This window comes from Anser brachyrhynchus (genome assembly GCF_964034855.1).
Source record: "Anser brachyrhynchus genome assembly, chromosome: 13".
NCBI classification, from domain to species: domain Eukaryota; kingdom Metazoa; phylum Chordata; class Aves; order Anseriformes; family Anatidae; genus Anser; species Anser brachyrhynchus.
The window spans coordinates 14138466-14159093 of record NC_137708.1 but is presented as its reverse complement, the minus strand read 5'-3'; the positions used below and the strand labels follow the sequence as shown (position 1 = coordinate 14159093).

At 46.0% G+C, this 20628-nt stretch overlaps 1 protein-coding gene across 2 annotated transcripts in view; it reads left to right on the top strand.

Moving 5' to 3' along the window:
* The window catches only part of RNF128 (ring finger protein 128), a 40952-nt gene that overhangs the window by 765 nt on the left and 19559 nt on the right, over positions 1-20628 (top strand). The window contains exon 1 of one of the 2 annotated variants that reach the window (XM_080554026.1): positions 12285-12749. The exons of the other annotated variant lie outside the window; for it this stretch is intronic. Within the exon in view, the coding sequence (XP_080410152.1) occupies positions 12317-12749 (433 nt within the window). The 5' untranslated portion in view covers positions 12285-12316. Of the gene's footprint in view, positions 1-12284; positions 12750-20628 lie in introns of those variants that run through there. 2 annotated transcript variants of the gene reach the window in all.

Sequence of the window (20628 nt, the reverse complement as noted above, 5' to 3'; positions counted from 1 at the left end):
TAAACTGTTTTGGACAGTAACGTAGAGAAGCATGTAGTGTCTGCTGTGAAGGCAATAGTTTATGTTTCAGGGCTGGAGGACGCAAACAAATGAGCCTACAAGTATCTGCAGCACAGGCGCATGCTTTGCAGAGCTTGCCCTTTTTTTTTCCTAATCTTTTTTTAAATCCTGTCTGAATAATAGCTGATCTCAGCCTCTTCTGCTCTTCTGAGATTCCTCAACCAAAGGTTAGACAAAATTATTCTACTCACACCTTCTGGCCCTAATACCTATGAATCTATCATGAAGGAAAAGAAGCCAGCTGTGACGCTGTATTGCTTAGCTTTTATTTCTGTGCTTCTCTAGGTCAAGCTGCGTAATAAAAATTTTAGTATAAAACATATATATACGTAGCTACTTCCCTGAAATACACTTTGGTGGTGCTGCACTAGGAATTCTTTGGCTTAAGTCAAAGTTTGGCTGGTTTTGTGAGCAAACTGAGAAGCTTTCCATGCGGAGTTGGGCCAGCATTTTACTTATCACCTCCCTGGTGTTGTTTTGGGTTGCTACTTGAGGAGGTTTCTGGGTATGACGCCCACAGCCATGCAGTTTGCAGGAGTCAGCCAGTACAGCTCTCGAGCAGGCTGCTTCAGAGTCTCAGCGAGCACCTCCCATGCCGTAGCAGCGATGCAGGTGCTTTACAAACCTAACCATCATGTGAGGTGCAGGAGTCCAGCTCCAGCAAAATGCATCCTAAGCAAGGGATTGCACAACGCACGCGCTGTATGGCACTGAAAGTGCCGTGCCTTATTATAATGCCCAATCAACTGGCTGATATCTGATATCAGCACGATAGAGCTGAGTTGGTGTTTGCGAATGGAGCTTAAATGTGTGTCATGGCCAATAAACCATATGTTTTGTTCTAACTGGAGAAAGCCATTTAGATTTTAGTGGCCAGCACAGAAAGATTTGAATTACCTTGATTTTTTGGGGTTGTTTGTGGAGCTTGTCAGCTCACACTACTGCTGTACAAACAAAAAAGGAATGTGCTGGCTTCCCGGAGCTGCACAACGGGTGCCTGTCGGGCTTGGGGACTGGAGCTGGCCCGGAGCAGGGCGGCCCCGCACCAACCCGTGCCCTGCACAAAGGTCTCTGTAAGGTGCCATGCAGGGAGCGGGTGGGTGCCTTGCCTGGACACTGAGGTTCCCTCTGGTGTCACAACTGGGGTGGTTAGACTAGGCTCCAGCAACAAGGTGCTTGTTTAGGATGGGCTCTGAAAGCAGATACTAATATTGCTGATGTTTTTTTTCTTTAAAAAAATAAATAAATCTTGAAAGCAACAGAAGTATCACATACCCAAGAGTGTATTTCATGAGACATGTAGTCCCTTAATATTAATTAACTTCACATTCTACTATGATAAGTCCCTAAAAATTAATTTAGTTTTCTCAATGACTAGTGATTTTTATAGGGTTTTTATGGTAAAATATATCCGCTTCCTTTGAAATCTAATATTAGGATCTACTTCATGTCAAAGAAAGTTAATAAACCGGTGCAGTACTCACACGTGTTAAACCCAGTGAGGGTAAATTACTTCAGTGAGACGAGTTCTTGACTTCGTCTAATCAATAGAGGTGCTTCTTCTCCCTGTGTTTGTTTCCCTGCCTGCAAAGCGTGGAGCTGTACTTTTTGGGTCAAACAGAAAATGCCTGGGAGAGGAGTGATCATTGCTGTGCAGCACTTGGAACAAGAGTGTGCTTAGAAATGATTTATCTTTCTGTAGTAGAATTATTCTCAGAGCTGGGGAAGGAAATGTACCATATGGATGGAATCTGCCAATGATGACATCATACAGAGAGGTCTATGGGGGCTCGGTGATGAATGCTCTCTCTTGCTTGGGTTGGAGCCTTTAGAGGTAAAATGCCCTGTTGGCAGGGCAGTGAGAGAAAATCTACCCTGCTGCTGACCGTGATCTGAGCTCCTGATTAAAAAAAGGAACAGCAGCCCCAATATCATTGCTCAGCTCTCACTTGAGCCAGCCCCGACATTGCCAACCATGCATCTATGCAGAAACACAGTAGCAGGTAAATAAGTCTATAGGAATTCTGTCACCTAGGTTATTTATTAGGACTTCGGGCCTTGGTCACAGTTTCTCCCTCATTTTTCCTTCCTCCTTCCTTCTGACTAACATGAAATCAATAGAGCCTTCTAACCAGCCTTGATTTCCATTACAACAGTACAATATTATGCATGTATTTCACATCAAAAAACACCTGCTCAGTTTTACAGCAATTAACTAGATAGTTCTGGGCAAAGTTTGGGTGTCCAGGAAATGTTAGTAATTTCATGTTGCTGGGAAGGGACAAAGAGAAAAAAAAAATCCATTCTTCGTGACTCCTTCCTCATCATCTCTGGTAGTTCTTTCTACCTGCTGTCAGTTTGACATGATTGTGGGTATTGGTTTATCATTATACACGCAGACGTAAGATAAAACTGATACAGTACTAGCTTTTACTAGAAAATTTCAGAGGTCAAGATGTTGGTAACATCCTTCCTGTTCTCCCTCTGATTACACAGATCATTGATGGGAAAATGCTCTCGTTTAATCTGGAAGATTTTTCTGTAGGTGGTTGTGTCTTATTTGCATAAAGTTAGGTTGATTCAATGATACAGAGACTAAGCTCTTGCTAGGAAAACAAACAAACATAAACAATTAAAATATCTCTTTTTAGTAGTTCCAGCACTTGTATGATTTTCTCTGGAAAGGCAATGGAATATCAATCTGGAACAGCATTTTTCCAGTGCAGTGCCTCAACATTTAAGTGAAAATTAAAGGAATTACCAAGTTTTTTGAGCCATAGTCAAATATAAACAAAATATTTTGGAGCTTCTTTTTTAATAAGAAGTATCAGACCATGGATGGTAGCAGAATAGCTGTGCTCTGCAAAGTCACTGAACAGCTGGTTTTGGTCCCTGCCTCTAAGCAGTACTGGCATGGGTCGGTAGAGGGCTGTATGGTCTTAAAACATTTTTATTTTTTTTTCCTGTTCGTTTACAAGAGAAGATAGGAGGCAGGATACAGAATATATGTGTATATATATATCATTACTGCTGACATTTGGATGCTATTCCCATATAGCAGCTAAGCTACAATATCAATGGAGTTCTGACGTGTTTTCTCTGTGGGCTTTGGTAAGACTCGGTGAAAGGGAAATCTGCTGGTTAAAGCCTCATGAAGATCATTAACCTGGCAGAACTGTTGTATAAGAGGACAAAGCAGATATATCAGCTTATTCATACACCTGACATAATTGGCAATTCTGAATAATACGCTAACTGAAAAGAGTTGTTGTGGATCTGTACTTCCTTCCAACTTGTTTCCAGGATATTCTATAGACTCCAAGTATTACTTTTCTTATCTCAGAAGTACTTTGAGATAGGATCTTACTAGCTATTCATGCAATATCTATCAAAAACTTGCAGGATAAATGCCTGAAAATGGAATTTGGTTTTAGCTTTTGTTTTGAAAGCTGTTATAAAATCCTGCTGCGATTCCGCATCTTAACTCTAAAATATCATTGCTCATTTGAACTTTAGAGTAATCTCTGTTTTACAACACATTTTCAGTGACCCCCTCTGTTTGGTATAGAAAACCCAGGTACTCCGTCTAAGCTCAGAGCAGCCTGTGGGATCTGTGGGTGAAAACAAATGAAGTGCCACAGAGCAGATGCCATGTACTTCCCTTTTCATTAAGTCCTTCTGAAGTAAATGGCTCTGCTAACAGCAGCCCAAGTGCCTCCATGAAGTCAGTGTACTCATTGTGTGGACTGAATTCCTCCATCTGCTCTTGCCAGGGAAAATGGTCTAACTCCATGCCACTCTGCTGTGAGTGCAGTGGCAGGGAAGTAGAAGCACGCAGTCCTTCACCAGCTGGACCAGTCAATACAAGGAGAGGCTGAAAGCCCCAGGACAGGTCAGTGTGGAGAAGAGAAGGCTCAGGGAGACTTTATCCATGTGAACAAATTCCTGATGGCACAAGGAATGACAGAGATGGACTCTTCTCAGTAATTCCCAGTGAAAGAACAAGAGGCAACAAGCAGAAACTGCCATACAAGAAAAACACTTTTTCACAGTGAGGGTGGCTGAACACAGGAACAGGTAGCTCAGGGAGACTGTGAAGTCTCCACCCTTGGAGATACTCAATGAGTATACTGATGAGGCAGAGCCCTGGGCATCTGTCTCTAGCTGCACCTGCTCAGGGCAGGGTTGGACTGGCCAATTTCCAGAGCAGCCAGCCTTTTCCTTCCAGAAGGGCTCCCTACTTCTCTCCAGGCAACCAGGAAAATCCCTACAGGCTGTGCCCACCTCCACAGAGCACATGCTGCCAGCAAACTGCATTCAGGTCTGGATTTTCCAGGTCTCCCGGGACTTGTAGCCAACAAAGCCCAGTCCCTCACCTCATTGGTATTTATTGCTGTTCCTTTAGCTTCCAAAATAATTAATGTGATGAGGACTGGGTTTATTTCAGGTGACGACATACTGTGATCTACTTGTTTGTCCATATACCTGATGGTAAATGTATACAGGGAGCCCAAATTCTGCTTCTTAGAAAAACAGTGGAAGGTTTGTACTGGTACCACAGCATGGCTCTCTACTGGGCTTCCTCTGTTGGCAAAGCTCATGAAAATCTTTGAAAAACCTTAACTGCCAGAACCACCAAGAGAAACCGACCTCCTGGCTGTTTCCCCTAAAAAACAAAAGTTGTCATCCTCTGTTTAATGATGCACAATAATCTGATGGAAACACCAAAAGATGTATTTGCATCTAATCAAGTCAATCAGTCTGGCGTCTAGTTACGAGCATTTAGTATATTATAGAACATATGCAGCTCTCATTAGTCACTTATCAGTGTAACCGCTTATCAGTCATGCCATTGCGGTTGAAGTTGGGTGAGTTGTTACAGCTCCAAAAAAACATAATGGTGCAAACCTGGTAGTCACCATCCCTTAGGGACATTGCTGGGTGAGAGTTGAATTGTCTCAGCTAATAAAAGAAACCAAGCCCAGCTCTTCTGTAGTGAGAGTCAGTTCCTGGTACCTCTTCTCCAGAGTGGAACTGCAGTGGAAACACCTTAGAAGGATCAATAAAAGGCATCGAGGCTGTGAACTGCCTGAGTGTAACTGCCTGAGCAAGGAGCTGGGCATCGCTAGCTAAGCGAAAACTGCTCAAGGCAGATTTAGTTTAAATTTTGACCTCCTCTTAAGGCTCCTGTGGTTTGGGGGCCTTGCTCAGGCTAAGAATTAGAGCCTGGACACCAGCTGGATTTAAACATTTCATACATTTTCTCTCAACATGTTGTGGGACGATCCCTCCTGGTGAAGCACAGAGTGATTGAGACCTTTTTCTCCAGGTGCTCAGTGCACTGACTCACACTACAGAAGAGCTGGGCTTGGTTCCTTTTATCAGCTGAGACTATTCAAATCTATTTTCTTGCTTCCTTGAAAACCCCCAAGCTCCAAACTGTGGTGGTGTGCAATGCTCCTCTTGTGTTTGTGGTGCTGCAGGAAAGCAGTCAATTGCATCCATCTGGGTAGGGGCAAGCACACCTAGAAGCAGGACAATGGGAGCTTGAAGCAAATAAGTTGTGATGCGAGTAACACAACAAACAAAGTGTTGTTTTGCCCTAACAACTGTCCCCTGTGTGCCTGTACCCCTTCTGACTCAACACAGGTAAATCTTTCCGCTTTTCCCCTTTCCCAGCCTTATGACTTCACTTCTGTTCCCAGCACAAGTTGAGGAGTCCTTTTTGCTTCCTTGTTCCTTGAAACAATAAAACTATCTTTCTCACAAGTGGGCCTCTCACTGGGCAGAGGCAGTAAGGAGCTGGCTGTCCAAAGGCTACATGTGGTTGCTAAACCTGGGTTTTCAGCCTCTCCCTGTGGGAGCCGGCTAGGCATTCTGTCTTCTCACCAGCTGCTGAGGTAAAAAACCTTGTGGGAAACTTTGTGAATTTGCCAAGCTTTTAGCTCAATTTTTCTGAAATTGGTTGTCAGTGTAGACAAGCAGGAAAGTTGTCTGAGGGGAAGAGCGATAAGCACAGAAAGGAAAATTATACAATTGACAAGCATGACTCCTTTGAAAAACCAATCCAAAAATGAATCACCAGCAGATTTTGGAGCTCATCTAAGCAGCAGCTGATCAGGGGTTTTTAGAACACATTTTGGTCACAAATTTCACTAAATCTCTTTTGGGACCAGCCTTCTTTCTTTCAAAATTCCTATTGAAATTTACTGCCCTGCCTGCTTATATCCTAGTCCATCTGACTTTCTAACTAAGGATTTATACAGGGTATTTACAGAGAAAAAAGATCCTTAAGCCTTACAAAACCGGTAGAAGTATTTCTATTGATTTTGGTGGACTGTAGGCTATGTCATTTGCACATGGAAACTCTGGGTCAGCAAGGGTGTGATAAGGTGCACCATGTTTTTTGTAGATGTTTTTATTACTACCTCATTTTTAAATTAAGCCTAAATATTGTCAGGTGTTCTCAGGGTACATGGCCCAGCAATTTGTTTGTAGCAACCACTGTTTTCAGTGAAAAATCTGCTGCTGTTTTCAGTGAAGCTCTCCAGCTGGGTTGATAGAGGCATAAAAGTTCACCTAGGTGAAAGTGCAGCACCACATGCATTCCACAAAGAGTGAGAAAAACACGAAATACAAACCTTATTTGTACATAATTATGACATATATACAACTGAAATACAATTTTTGGTACCTTTATACATACGCTGTGTTCACACTCGGCCTTCACCCTGTAGCGTTCTCTCAAGCTGCAGCTGGGCTGGTTCAACTCAGAACTTGCCTAAACAAAGGTGCAAAAAGGCACAGACGAAAAAATACCTGTGGCTTACAGTTTCTTCCATCTAAAGGAGGAGATGTTGAAAGAAGCACACACTGGGAGGCATCATTGAGCCTAAACCCAGGTGTGAGGCCTCCTCTCAGGCTGAAAGGCGCGCTGCCCCTAGCGCCAGACATTGCAGTTCAGGCCTGTCATGCTTTGAAGTCACATGCCAGAATAAGCCTTAGGAAAAAAAAAAAAAAAAGAAAGAAAAAAGTAAAGGGACAAATCATTTAGTGTGGAGCCAGTCTTTGGTTTAGACAATGCCGCAGCCTTCTCAGAGAAGGCCCGAAGCCCTGAGCTGCAGCCAGCTCAAAGCACTGGCAGCCTGAATCTCATGCACCCTGTCAGGGATGGTTTTCCCATTCCTGATTTTTATTTATTTATTTTCCATTTTAATGCTGTTTTCTCTTCCCAGGTCCCTCTCTGGGGGTGGTTTCTGGTGGGTGGTATGCACCCTGGCATCTTGTCAGCAACTTTGGGTGTAGATGGAAGGCCTGAGTAAGCCTGGCACATCCCCAGCCTGTTGAGGCTGTTGGCAAAGTCCCCACTGACACTGCTGTGGTCACTGAAGTGTGTCACAACTTCTGTCCTAATTATGCTGACAGCTGAGCTTCTGCAGTTGTGTGATCTTAAAAGCTCCCATTCAGAGCATTCCTGTGCTTGGCTCTGTCCCGTAAACAAGGATTCAGGACCAGCTGGAGTCACTGCTAACCCTTCCCTGTAGGACTTTGTGAAGGCTTTTTCACAGAGGTCTGTGGAGGTTTCACGGAGGTGAAGCCAGAACTGACAGTCACGCTTGCGCCTTGGATGCCAAAGCTCCTCAGGGATATGCCACTGATTCCTGCAAGTAGCCGCAACGTGTGGCCTAACAGTCTGTGCATCAGCACAAACCAACCCAGGAAGGGCAAATATTTTAAACTGTACTGTACTCTTCCTCAGAGGGATGAGTGTCAATGTGTTCTGCTCTTGTGGATGTGTTCAGCCTTCCAGTCATCTGACGCTTCTCATTTGGTCAACAGCATTATGTGCATGGTACGGAAAATGTTGGTCCCCAGGCTGGATGGAGGTTTCCCAATGTGCCTCCGGGGAAGGGAACCACTGATTCAGCCCCCTGCTTGGAAACTCCACCATTGCTGAATAAAGACCACCATTGAATCAACAGGCCTGAGTATCATCATGCTTAGCTCCTAAGATCCTGTTAGCATCTGAAACTGAAACAGATTGAAAGCATGATGTCTTGCGAGTTCTGCCTTTCTTGAAATGTGTTTGTTTGTTTGTTTTAATTCATCAGAGGAACTCTAGATGCTTTGCTTGCTCAAGGCTCCTTGTAGTCACCTCTGGGGAATGTCTTTATCTTCAGTTTAATTTTCTGGCATTTCCCAGGTATTGCTTATTTCTATTCATCAACCGAGCTCTGTTGAAATGATAGGTGGAAAAAATAATTTCATGAAATCATGAATTTATTTGATGGTAGAAAGAACGCATATGAGCTTTGGTCACTGTGTGAGAATCCGTCTTACATATCTTCTGCCTCTGTGGACAATGTTTTACCCATATTCCCTGGGGGTAGTGGAGGGCACATGTAGCACTGTCACAACAGTTGGTCCCACTCTGCAAGAACTACTGAAAAATAATATTTTCTTCTCTGGCACGGGAGACTCTTGTGCACATCTCACTAGCCAAGTGAATGACTTCAGTTCCAGCAAACAGGGCAATCTGATGAACATTTTTTTTCCCCACTTCCAGTGAATGGAGAGGTGTATACTGGAGTTTCCAAGCTGTGTTAGAGCCAAACAAGCTCCTAGATTCATAGTGAAACTTAGCTGGAGCTGGCAAGCTGTGTCTTCCATAGCCAGTTAGAAGAATCACCACAGATCCTTCTGAAATCCCCTAAAACCCACAGGTAGGAAGTGGAGAGGTTTCCAGCCTCTACACCTCCTCCAGCCCGAGCCTGCCCTCTCTTTAAAGGGACAAAGGACCACAAGCTCCATTCCTACTCCTTTTTTTTTTTCAGTTGGGTTAAAAACTTGGGATGCTTTACCCACACAGTTGCCTACTCTGGAGCAAGTCATCTACCCAAGTCCCTTCCATTGCTAGCTGTGGCCATGAGCTGGTTTGGGGTAAGGAAATGCAACATCTCTTGTCTTTAACTTGTGATTAAGGGTGATGTTTGTTCATGAATTTTTGTCCCATGTCATTGAGTCCTTGTTTTCATTTTAGTTTTTTTTTTCTTCCTTTTTTTTTTCTTTCCATTTTTGCAAATGCTTCTCCTTTCCACTCGGTTATTCAGTGGAGAAAGCTCAGACATGCTTTCAGTTCCATACACAGTGCCTGGAGCGTTTGGTGCCAACTGCTGTAACAGCCTCAGAAGAGATTTCTTGTGTCCTTGTGAGCTTTCCTCCAAAGACACGTTACTGGGTATTTGAATGAGAAACAAATGTAGTTTTGAAGGTCATGACCATACAGGTCTTCCGTCAGCAATATGACCTGAATGATCTGGCTTGACGTTAAAAAGCAATATTTAGCATAGTTTTTGTTGTTTTTTTTTTTAACCTCTGGAAAAAAGAAAAGATGTTTAAATATTTATTCAAGTGAGATAAAGCTCCAGGTGATGATAGGGTCCATACCTGTAGAAGTCAAGGAAAGCATTCTCAAGATTTCACTATGTCTGAAAGTGCTGCCCTATTTTTTGAACTTCTCAGAGACTCCTCTAGTAGCCATGGGAAAAATATATATATTTATAAGCAAAATTAGGCAGCAGCCTAAGTTTTTAAACAATGAAATCTTCTAAGGTTAAACAAAATCAGATATGTGCCAGAAATTCCTTCTTGCTGAACCTATCTTAGATGTAATTCTGCTTCTAATTTTGTGGGAGCTCATTAGTGTTTCTTATCCTATCATTTTGGGCTAGGTCATCATGGGCTATGGTGCTTTTATTTTCAGAAACTTTTAGAAAGCTTTCACAAATGAGTGCAGCAGAGATATGTTGTACAACTTGTAAATATGTTGTATGACTTGTCACAGCCACTGCAAAGTCTGGCGTCTTTCTCCAGCACAAAATGTGTTTTCTCCAAACTATAAAATCTCAGATTTTTATGACATGGAAAAAAATTAGGGGCAAAACAAACAAACAAACGATCAGGCCCCCTCTTGCCTGATCCCACCAGGATTTCTAGTGGCAGTTATTGTTTTTGCATGCTACTCTATATGCCCCGTTTCTGTTGTAAATTATGAGCAACTGAACTGAAAGCCTTCAGACAAACTATATTTTTTGAACATGAGTAAAGGATACACTTCAGTGAGTCTGCAGACCTGTTTATTAATTACCATTCTGGAAGAAGATTTAATTAACGAGAGCCCAGCAAGTTGGTAATGTTAGACACGTAGCTTAAAATGCATATAATTTGCATGCTGTTTTTAAAACATTCTCACTTCAGTTTGCTGCCAGCATGTCCCTGCGTGCTCTGACACCATACCAGTGCTGTCACTCAGCTCTTCTTGGCTGTGTGGGCATGGAGCAGACACTAACTATGCTGGGTTGCTCGAGGACCGCTGACCAGCTGCAGGTGGTCTCTGCCCAGTGAAGTAGGCCTGAGCTACCAGTGTTTACTCTGAAGGACTGAACATAATCAACACAAGCATCTACTTCTTTTCCCAGTACAAACATTTGACTTCCTTTGCTTTTCTCACTTGAGAAATTCCCCAAACACAGTGAACAACCTCAGTGTTTGTGCCAGCTGTTTGCTCACTTGGTTATTTTCAAGCAAGAGGAGGCATTGCCTGAGCAAGGAGTCAGAAACTTGGTAGTGAAATAATGCCACAGCAGCATCTGCTATCAGATTTAGAGGGATTGTTTCTTGTTTTTACACTGCACTGCATGGTAAGAAGTTCGTTTAGTCTCTGTTCGTTTTGGTGAGATTAACCAAGTATGTTGTGGATATTTTGCCACCAGACACTGGCTTGGATAGTGTGTGTGTTGCACAACAGCTGCCAAAGCGTGAGGAAGTTATTACCAGATGAAGCCTGGAGTGGATGAGAAGCTCTCCGCCAGCACAGCACCACTACGACGCCCCATGGGCCTGCTCTCCGCATCCTTCCCACTGCAAAAAACACGTTTCCATGTGTGAGGCTGCAGCCCTAACATCTGCCCTGATGCTGCTTTATTATAATCCTGCTACAAACCATATGGAGAAGTAAGACGCTGCTGCTGAGCCAAAGCCTCACACTTAAAATCCCCAAGACTCTAGGAAGCTTTGCATCCTGAGGAGATTCCAGTTTTTGTCTTTGATCCAATTTTGTCTTGGTGAAAATGCCAGAGCTAAACATCCCTAAAGCTCCAAAGGCATTTGAAGCTGAGTGGTTTGGCTCCTGTCCATCCTATAAAGCTTGGCTATGTTTTCAGGGTGCCGTTAAGTTGTTCCCTGTGCCTATACGAAGTAGATTTCAAAACAAAAACATGTATTTGATTTCTTAAAGATATATTTCTTATCATAGCTAGAGATACTGTTGCAATAAGTTGTCTGCTTACATGTGGAATGAGAAAATGAGAGGCTTGTTTAGGCTTGGACAGAGCTCAGTGAGCTCTGCGTATTTAGCAATATTGATCTTTAGCAAATTGCTTCATCTGCTCTTCGTTACTTGCTCTGTACTTCTGTTTCAGCAGCAAAACCAAACTTTGATCTCCCTGTGCTCCTGAGCTACAAAAGCCTCCCAGGTGCTGTGCTGGCAAGCGGCATACTCCGCAGGGCGGTCGCTGGTGTGGGGACTGGATTCGAGTCCCTTGCCCTCCAGTTGTTATTCACACCTGGCCCAACTCCCGTGGTGTCCCCAGGGCTGGGCTTGGTTGCCCAACGCTGGTTGTCCTGCACTCAGCACAGGTGTAAGTGAAGGAAAATGGGTGCCGTCGATCTGTGCTGAGTTACCGGCTATCAGCCGCATGGGCTCAGGATCAGCCAGAAGGCCATGTGTGAAAAACTAAGCCATGCCAGCTTGTACCACAAAGGGTTTGACTCTGTGTTTAGAGTTTTGGATTGGATCATCTTTCAAGGTCCCTTCCGATCCCTAACACTCTGTGATTCTGTGAATTTTGGTCATGACTGCAGAGACAGCAGCAGGTCCTGTCACTGCACAAGAAATAATCCCTTCTAAATAACAGGCTCCACCAAGAGACCCAGCCTGCGTCGAGAGACACGAGGCCAATTTGGAGAGTGGCTCCTGGTTCTGGGGGCAATCCCTGCGCAGCAGCCCGTAGGAGCGGATCCTTTCAACCTCACGAGCGCCTCTGAGGAGAAGGGGAGCTCGAACTGCCCCTCAGGGCCCGGCCGCCCGGGGACCCCTCGGCGGGGGCGGCCCCGCTCCTCCCCCGTGGGCGGAGGCGGCGGCGGGGCCGCGCCGATTTAGGCGGCGGGGCCGGGCCGAGCCGAACCGTGCCGGGAGATGGCGGCGGGGGCCGCGCTGCTGGCGCTGGGCGCGCTGCTGGGCGCCGCGCCGGGGGCCTGGGGGGCGGCGGCGGCGATGTGGACGGCGTGGCTCAACGTGTCTTGGGAGGACGGCACGGCCGGCAACCGGAGCGGCTGGGAGGCGGGCGAGGGCGGCCTGTACGGGCAGGACTCGCCGCTGCAGGCGGCCGCCGGGCTGCTGGTGCTGCCCGACGGCCACGACGGCTTCAACGCTTGCAGCGCCCTCACCAACTTCAGCGGGGCCCCCCCGGCCGGCGGGTCCGGCTCCGGCTGGCTCGCCCTGATCCAGCGAGGGGGCGGCTGCAGCTTCGCCGATAAGATCCGCGTGGCCGCGCAGCGCGGCGCCGCCGCCGCTGTCATCTACAACTACCGAGGCACCGGCAACGACGTGCTGCCCATGTCCCACGTCGGTGAGAGGCGGCCGGGGGCGCCGCGGGTCGCTGAGGGGCGCCGGGGTGGGCGCCGGGCGGGGGCCGGGGCTGCCTTCTCCCGGCTTTGCTTAGAGCCCGCGGAGCGGATTTGGGCTCTTTTCTCAGTTTTCATCCCATATGCTGTGTGCTAGCCGGCAAGCCCGAGGCGAGGCTGATTTTCCGTTTTTCACCAGCAAAAGCTAGGCTAAAGCCCTGTTAAAGGTCGTTTCCATTTCGTAGAGGCTAATGGCAGAGCCTCCCTCCAGCTTGTAGAGAGCCTCCCGCTTGCCAGCAGCCTGTTCCCTCCCTGGGCTGCCCATCTTTCAAATGAAGAATGAGTTTTGGCTGTATTTCAAGCCAGTGTTTCCTGAGACGCAGCCTTGGGCTGTCTGGCTTCTGGCAGCAGTGAGAACAGGTGCCCTGTCCGCAAGGGCCAGGGGTGAGCTTTCTCTGGTTGCCGTACCCCAAGCTTTCAGGTCCATGTATGATGCCTCACCTCTGTGCTTGTCCTTTGCCAGGTGGCAGTGCTTTGGGCAGCCCCATCTTGAGAGAAAAGCAGCAGTGAAAATGAATAGCAAGTCTTAAAGCTTAGGCTGGCTTGGAAAACAATTGCGTACTTGCAGCTGCAGCTCTTGCAAGGGGTGGGGAGGGTTTCTGTCAGGTAGCAGTGGAGGTGAGTGGTGAGATGAAGAATCGGCGGCTGCCTCTGGAGGCTCATTGTGTGCAATCGTAATGAGCTGTGTGACTCTGTGCTCCACTTTTAGAATTTAAAACCCAGAATGTGGATGGGCTCTGGCCTCTGGGGCAGAGCTTTCTGGTGTAATGAAATCATCCGCTGACAAATGCTGTCGGGAACTGTCTACCGCTGGGCGAGTTTCTCCTGCTGACCTGACAGCAGCATCCCTGCCCAGAGCCCTGCTCGCTGTGTGCTTGTGTAACCCAGCAGCTCTGAGGAGCTCCTTTTGCACTACTGGAGCTGTTCTTGAAGGGAAAGTCCCTGTGCCCCTGTCCTTTTCACCACCCTGGCTGCTGGGAGCCCTACAGCATCTTAATCCTGCTGGCAGCTGCCTCCTGAAACAAGCCATCTGCTCCAAGAGGAGCTCCCTCCTTTCCGTGCTACCCTCAGCTTTCTGCCGAGGGATTTATGTTGGAGTGTCTCTTGCTGTTCTTATTATCCCACGTGATAGGTTACAGGCCCCAGGGCATGTTGAAACTTCCCAGCCAAACTGTTGACAACCAGGACGGTGACATTCTGGAGAAGACAGCTTTTGTTGAGCTGCTTGTTGCAGCTGAATGACTCCTGGATGTGTTCTAGCACAACTACAGGGCCGAGCTTGTTGCTGCTGTTGCCTTTACTCCTTGTCCTTTGTTTTAGCCCATTACTTTCTCTCCTGTTACACCCTCTCTTCTTCTCTTTGCACTTGAGATCTTTCTCTATTGTCTCAGTTGGCTGCCAGCCCCTGCTCTCATTCCTCTCCTCGTGGGGCTTTGCCTTCTGCCTGGGGCACGGGGCACCAGGAGCCCCACACTCACCTGACCTGCATCACAGGCTCTCAGCACGGCATGGCCCAGAGGGAGTGACCTGCCAGTAGTTGGCTTTGGTGGTGTTGCAAACTACTGGGTATTCCTTGTCTTGTTCTGACTGGTGCCACAGTCTGGGCTCAAACATAGGAGATGAGCTGGTCGCATTGCCCTTCGAACCCCATTTTGGGCTGGGTTTCCTTCTGGCCTCCTGTGGTGACTCTGTATGATCTGAAAGTAGAGGTGATGGTAGCCTGCTGGTTAAGGAACAGTTGTTGTGCAGCTACGACTCCTGACATTTCTGTAACGGCTGTGGCTATGCTAACGGTGAATTCACAGTCTGGGTTTCCTAATTGCCTTCATTTCTGCTTTTGCTGTCATCATATGCTATCCAGTGAAACCAAATGAGGGCAAGAGCTTCCTCCAGGCCGAGGCAGTGGGAAGTAGCTCAGGCAGCCTCTCTGGGGCTAGGGGCCCAGCTACAGGGCTTGCCCGGGGTGATATATCCTCCTGCCTGTGCTGCAGTGAGGTGTGGGGGCTCTCCTCTGCCTCGCCAGGAGGGAATTGCCCCATGGGTGTGCTTTGAACTGTGTGGCACAAATTCTCTCTCAGGGTTTCTGCAGCAGCAGAGCACCAATTTGTTAGCAAAGCTTACCAAAAAGTACAGTGTGCTGCCTTCTGTGGCTGACAAACTGGGCTTCTGCGGCGACTTCCTTCTTCAGAGACTTCATTGTGTCTGTACTTGACTGCAGTGACCTTATCATCCTGCTCTGAGAGACTTCTTTTCTTATAACCAACATGTTTAGGCTGAGGAATTCTTTAATGCTTATATCAGTGCTCTGTGTGGAAACTTTCTGGTATGCCAACTTAGTTGAAAAACAAAACAAAACTGCCAATAAAAACAGCAGAACACAATAAAAAGCCAGATCAGATATGATCAAATCCTGCTTAATATTCTCCAACACGTAGAATGCTAAGGATTTAACGGAGTCCAAAGTAATATTTACTTTGTACTTTTATAAGCACAGGACCTTATCAATTAGCAAACTTGAGTTTTAATTGTGCTCATTTTAAGAAGATGGTACCTCTCAGTGGCAGGCTGAGCAGGGTTTCAAAGTACAGTTGTGTGTGCTTATAATTGCACCTCTCTGTAATCTATATTGACCTTCTGAAAAATCCATTTGATTGGAGGAAAAACCACAGCATGTGAGGGGGGAAAAAAAGTGCACGGTAAGAGTTGGTTTGTTTTAAAGGTGGACCTTGACTTAAGATAGAAGCGGGCTGTTAGGTGGTTTGGGTATCGGGGTACGTTAGGAAGGACGAAAGTGTTTTTGGGTGGTACGTCCCTGTGCTTGGTGAAAAAGAACTCTCTGCTGGTCAGAAAACCGTTGGGATAACTTTGTTTGGTTTCTCTGTTGTGTAGCTCTAGCCTTGAGGGGCACATCACCTGATCTGCAGAGGGCTTATTCGGTGAGAACACAGCTAAGTAATTCTGGCCAAAGCAGTAACAGCGTGCTGCAGGCTGATGAGATCTGGTTCAAGTCTAAACTTTTGTCTGTAGGTAAAAGGGGAAGGGAAGGTCACATACATAGCACCGCCACTTGACTTGCTCTGCAGGAATTCAGCAGAGATTAAGGCTATCAACCATACGTTTAGAGGAAATAGCATACAGCAAAAAAAGAGCAGTTGTGCTCTGGTGGAACTCAGTATGAAGCATGAGCTTCAGAAAGAAACTAAAACTATGCCACAATATTGAAAGGCTGATGTGACCTGTAAAACTGGTCCTGCTAAAGCAAAGGGTTGAGGCAGAATGGTAATCCCAAGGCAGGCTGTGCTGAGGCTTTGTAAATGTTGTCTAAACAAATAGTTCCGCTCTCCTTTGCAGTGAGTGGGGGTTTGCACTGAGCACATCCAAGGTGGTATTTGCAGACTGCAGTGCCTGGAGTTCACAGCTCTGAATCTAAGAATAGCTGTTCAATGTGTATGGACTGCAATTTTGTCTTTGTAGGCTCAGTTTAGTTCTTCTGGCTACCTGGTTCAGAGTAAATTAATATTGCAGCTATAGGGGCATACAGACAGCTGAACATGGTTTGCTGGGTTGGGCTGGTGGGCCTAATCTCACATCTGCAGGGTATGTGGGGTGCGATAGTTGGGGTTTCCCCTGGGACAGAGGTCTGTGAGCAGCTGGGAGAGGAACTGAGGAGCACAGCAGGTTGGTTGCTGCTGCTGACAGCTTCTCACCCTGACCTTGCTCTTTCTCATCCGATTTAGGTACCTTTGTACCATGGAAAAATATACAAGGTAGGCACCAATCCCTTAAATAGCCCAGAACAGGTCTGTTAAGTACCCTTGTTCTTTGGGTTTCCTGGGCTGCTGAAATGTGGAAGGATGAATTAAAATCCCAAGTGACAGCTGTGGCAGCAGAGGCTTCATTGTGTGGGGCACGTGGCCCTAAAACAATGACACTGCTTGTTTGCCTCCAGCCCTGAATATGCCGCTGAGCAAACAGCAGTCGGGCTCGATGCTTTTCCTGACTGTATCAAATGTGCCCTGTCTTTCTGCAGACAGATGCCTTCTGGCTTACGTTGTGCTGACTTCTGTTATCATCAGCTGCCTCAAACTTGCTGATTTCCAGTGGTACTTACCTGCTACGAGTACGATAAAGCAGGGGATGTTAGCAGCAGACTGAGGAGGGACTTTTTATCAGGGAGTGTAGTGAGTAGACAAGGAGTAATGGGTAGGTTTAGATTAGATATAAGGAAGAAATTCTTTACTCAGAGAGTGGTGAGGCACTGAATGGGCTGCCCAGAGAAGCTGTGGATGCCCCATCCCTGGAGGTGTACAAGGCCAGGCTGGATGGGGCTTTGGGCAACCTGGTCTGGTGGGAGGTGTCCCTGCCCATGGCAGGGGGTTGGAACCAGATGGACTTTAAGGTCCCTTCCAACCCAAACCATTCTGTGATTCATTTGAAGAGGGTGAGCAATGTATTTACTAAATCAAAACTGCTGAAGATTGCTGAATATAGTTGCTGAAGAATTCTCACTAAGGAGTGTTGATTGCTGTTTCTCCAGAGGGCTTTAAACGCTGTTTGTGGGATTGAGAGGTGGTATTTCAATCTTGTCAGTGCCACACACCAAAAGGCATGAATGAGATCTGCATGACAGCTCTCTTCACATCACGGTGCCCTTAACAAGTGTACTGTCTTGGCTGCTGCTTTAAAGGATGATTTCATGTTCTAAGATTTAGGGCCTGGCAGCATTTGTACAAGTCTTAAAGGCTCAGCGGGGTGGAGGGAAGGCTGGTGATAGGATTCACTTGGCAAATCATCACTTTTAACACTATTTAAACCAAATAGGATGCATGCTGGTTTCCAGCTCCAGTACCCATTGGGAAGCTCTGGAAACTCATGTTATTTAAAACTGTTTGGTCTGCATGTGTTCCTCTTAGACACCCAGCCTGTTTGGTAAAAGGTTTCCACACTTCCTAGTGTGGAAATCTTCCTTATCCACAGTAATGGTTGTGTGTCTGGTCTGGAGGCCAGCCTCACCGAACAGCTTCTCAGGGCAAACATGGATGGCTCTTCCCAAGCAATGTGGTCCCACGAGTAAATGTAACATTGGTGAGCACAATACGCTGCTCAGGCCAAAGGAGACTTGTGTTTCCAGGCCAAGCCTGTGCTGTGGGCACAACCACCAGTTAGCAGGGTTTTCTCTTCTCCCCAGTTTTGTCTTTACCATGCTCAGGATCTTCTGAGGTTTAAATTTCCTCAGCTTAAAATTCTCCATGTTGCTCCTGCTCCTTAACTTATTCTTCTTTTTGAACCTCTGGCTATTGTTGCCTACTCCTGCCGATTTTTTTTGCAACTTTTTTGAGTGTCTTGCTGTTTTGGATTTACCTGTGTAGTTTGAAAGACTTTGAGAAAGAGATCGAGAATAGTGCCAGTTGCCCAGTAAAGCAAGCTGCAACTGGATTTCGTTAAGCTTATGTGATAGTGTGAGTAAGAACCCAGTCAAAAAGCTGGGGTCATAAGGAGCTCTTGCTTTAAATAACTGAGAAGTAGCCTGGAAGTGAGTGATTCTTTTATCTTGGACCAGGTAATGTTTGGGGTGGAAAGAGCAAAGGAGGAGTGGAAGGGGAGGGATAGGACTACATATGTGTCAGATTATCCAGGCTTAACTTGCTCCTGGAATGAGTTCAGTCACCCTTCCCTCCTGCAAAGGGGAGAGCTTATCACATTGCAATAAAGCTGTGAAGATGAAGTTTCCTCTAAGAGCATCTACAAATGAAGATAAGTGCTGGGACAGGTGATGTTTGGTCAGATTGGCATTCCCGATAAAGACTTGGCCTTGTGCATGTGGTTGAAAGCAATATTTTTTTTGTAAACCTCGTACCATTTATTAGCGAAGAGCTAGGATGCAGGCTTCATGGCTTCACAGTGCTTGTCTGGGGGGCCAGGTGTGAAGCTCATGCCCATAGCATGATATGATGCTGGGCACAATAGGTTTTGTGTGCAGTGCTGATCTTACACCCAAGGGGAATTACATCACATCCAGAATATGGGCTCGGTGTGCATACACTGTTAATGTTCCCTTCTACTATATAATGGTAAACTTGTACCAGCTTGTTTGACAACTGCCAGAAATCCCGTTTCTTACTATTTCAATACAGCAAGGTAAGCAGTATGCAAAATGTTACACTTTTAAAACCTGAAAGGCAGAGTAATAAACACTGTTCTCACCTGCCTGAACAGGCAGGTGTGCTGAGGTGGTAGGAAACAGCTTGGAGAGTCAACTGACACTGCCTTTCATGTTAAAGTGCAGGAGATGGCTTCATTGCCTAATGCCTTTTTGACCATGTTGTGGTTGAGAGGGATATCTGGGTGGCTAAAGAAAGCGTGGGGAGTGCTAGCTCCTGCAGCTGAAGGCACAGTCAGTTCTGATCTTGTGTGTTTCAGGCACCGTATCATGTAGATAAAAGCAAAGATCTAGCCACCACCTTACCAAAACCAGGATTTGTATTTCACCTCCTTAGTCTCCAGATAGCCATTCTGCTTTGGTGAAGCAGAGCCTTTCCTATTCTTGAGAAATTAAACTCAGAAGTCTGCTTTTTTACTTTTTTGTATGTGAAGCAACTGAAATGAAAAGTAAATTTCTTCCATTCTGCTTTTTCTGAGCATGTGGCTTATGTGGTGTTCAGCTAGGGTTTTTATAGTGCTGGGGAAGGGAGTGATGGGTTATTGCCATGGTGCTTCGAACAGTTCTTGTGTGACTGCATTCTCTGAAGACTTCTGCAAGATCGTGCACGCTCTTTAAAAATGAAATCTTTCATCCTCGAGGAGTTCTCTGGCAGAACTTACTCAGCTGTAGCAGAATGCCTGCAGCCTTTAATCCGTTAATAATTGCATCTTCATTTCTCAGTCCTCCTAACACAGAGAGAAAACAGTTCATTTGTATACTGAATTGCTGCTTAATTTCTTTGTTAGACAAAAACATGGTACTCCGTTTTTATTCTTATTTTTAAAAAAATTGTTAATTCATCTAGACTCGCTCTGCCGTTGCAATATTAAACAACTTGCAGTTAGCCTGTCAGAAAGCTTTCTACACAGGGGAGGATAATGTTTAACTTTCAGATAGCTGTACTGCACTGCTTGCTTTCCTTCTCCTTCAGTCACTTCCATGAAATGGTTTCCCTTCAATATTAAAGAACAGTCAAATGTTGAGGAAAATATAGCATTGGTTGAATCCTGGGTTAAATACTGTTGATATCACCCAGACCACAAGCACAGGCTCGTGTGGGGCCGGCTGTGGGGTGCATGGGGCTGCTTCTGGGGGTGAGGAAGCTGAAGCGGTGCTGCGGGGGTTTGTTGGTTGCACAAGGTGCTCTCTGGACAGAGTGAAGTAATGCTGTTGAAAGCATTGACATTTAATTTCACTGCCCTCAAGCATGATGCAAAACCTCAGACATTTGTCAAGGGGGAAAAATAGGCCTGAATCTGAAATTTTGTAGCTCGTGTGTGTGGTATCCTAGCTTTTTTTTTTGTTTTTCTGAAGTAACTTTCCTAATTATTTCTTCAAAAATGTCTACAAAACTATTGCCTTCTTCAAATGCTTTTGCCAATCTATGTTGTATCTAGGTTTGCTCTCAGAGGGGAGGGGGTCCCTTCAGGCTGTCCTGTGGCCTGTTCGTAGTGAGTGCCGCCAGAGGCGTGACAGGGGTTAGGCCTTTGCTGTCCAGGAAAAGCTATACTTGAAGACCTATTGAATTTGCCCCAGATTATTAATATGCTTTCAAACTCAAATGAAAGGGGCTTTCATAAGTTGACCTGAACTGAATTTAGAGTAAGTTTAAACAATGCAGA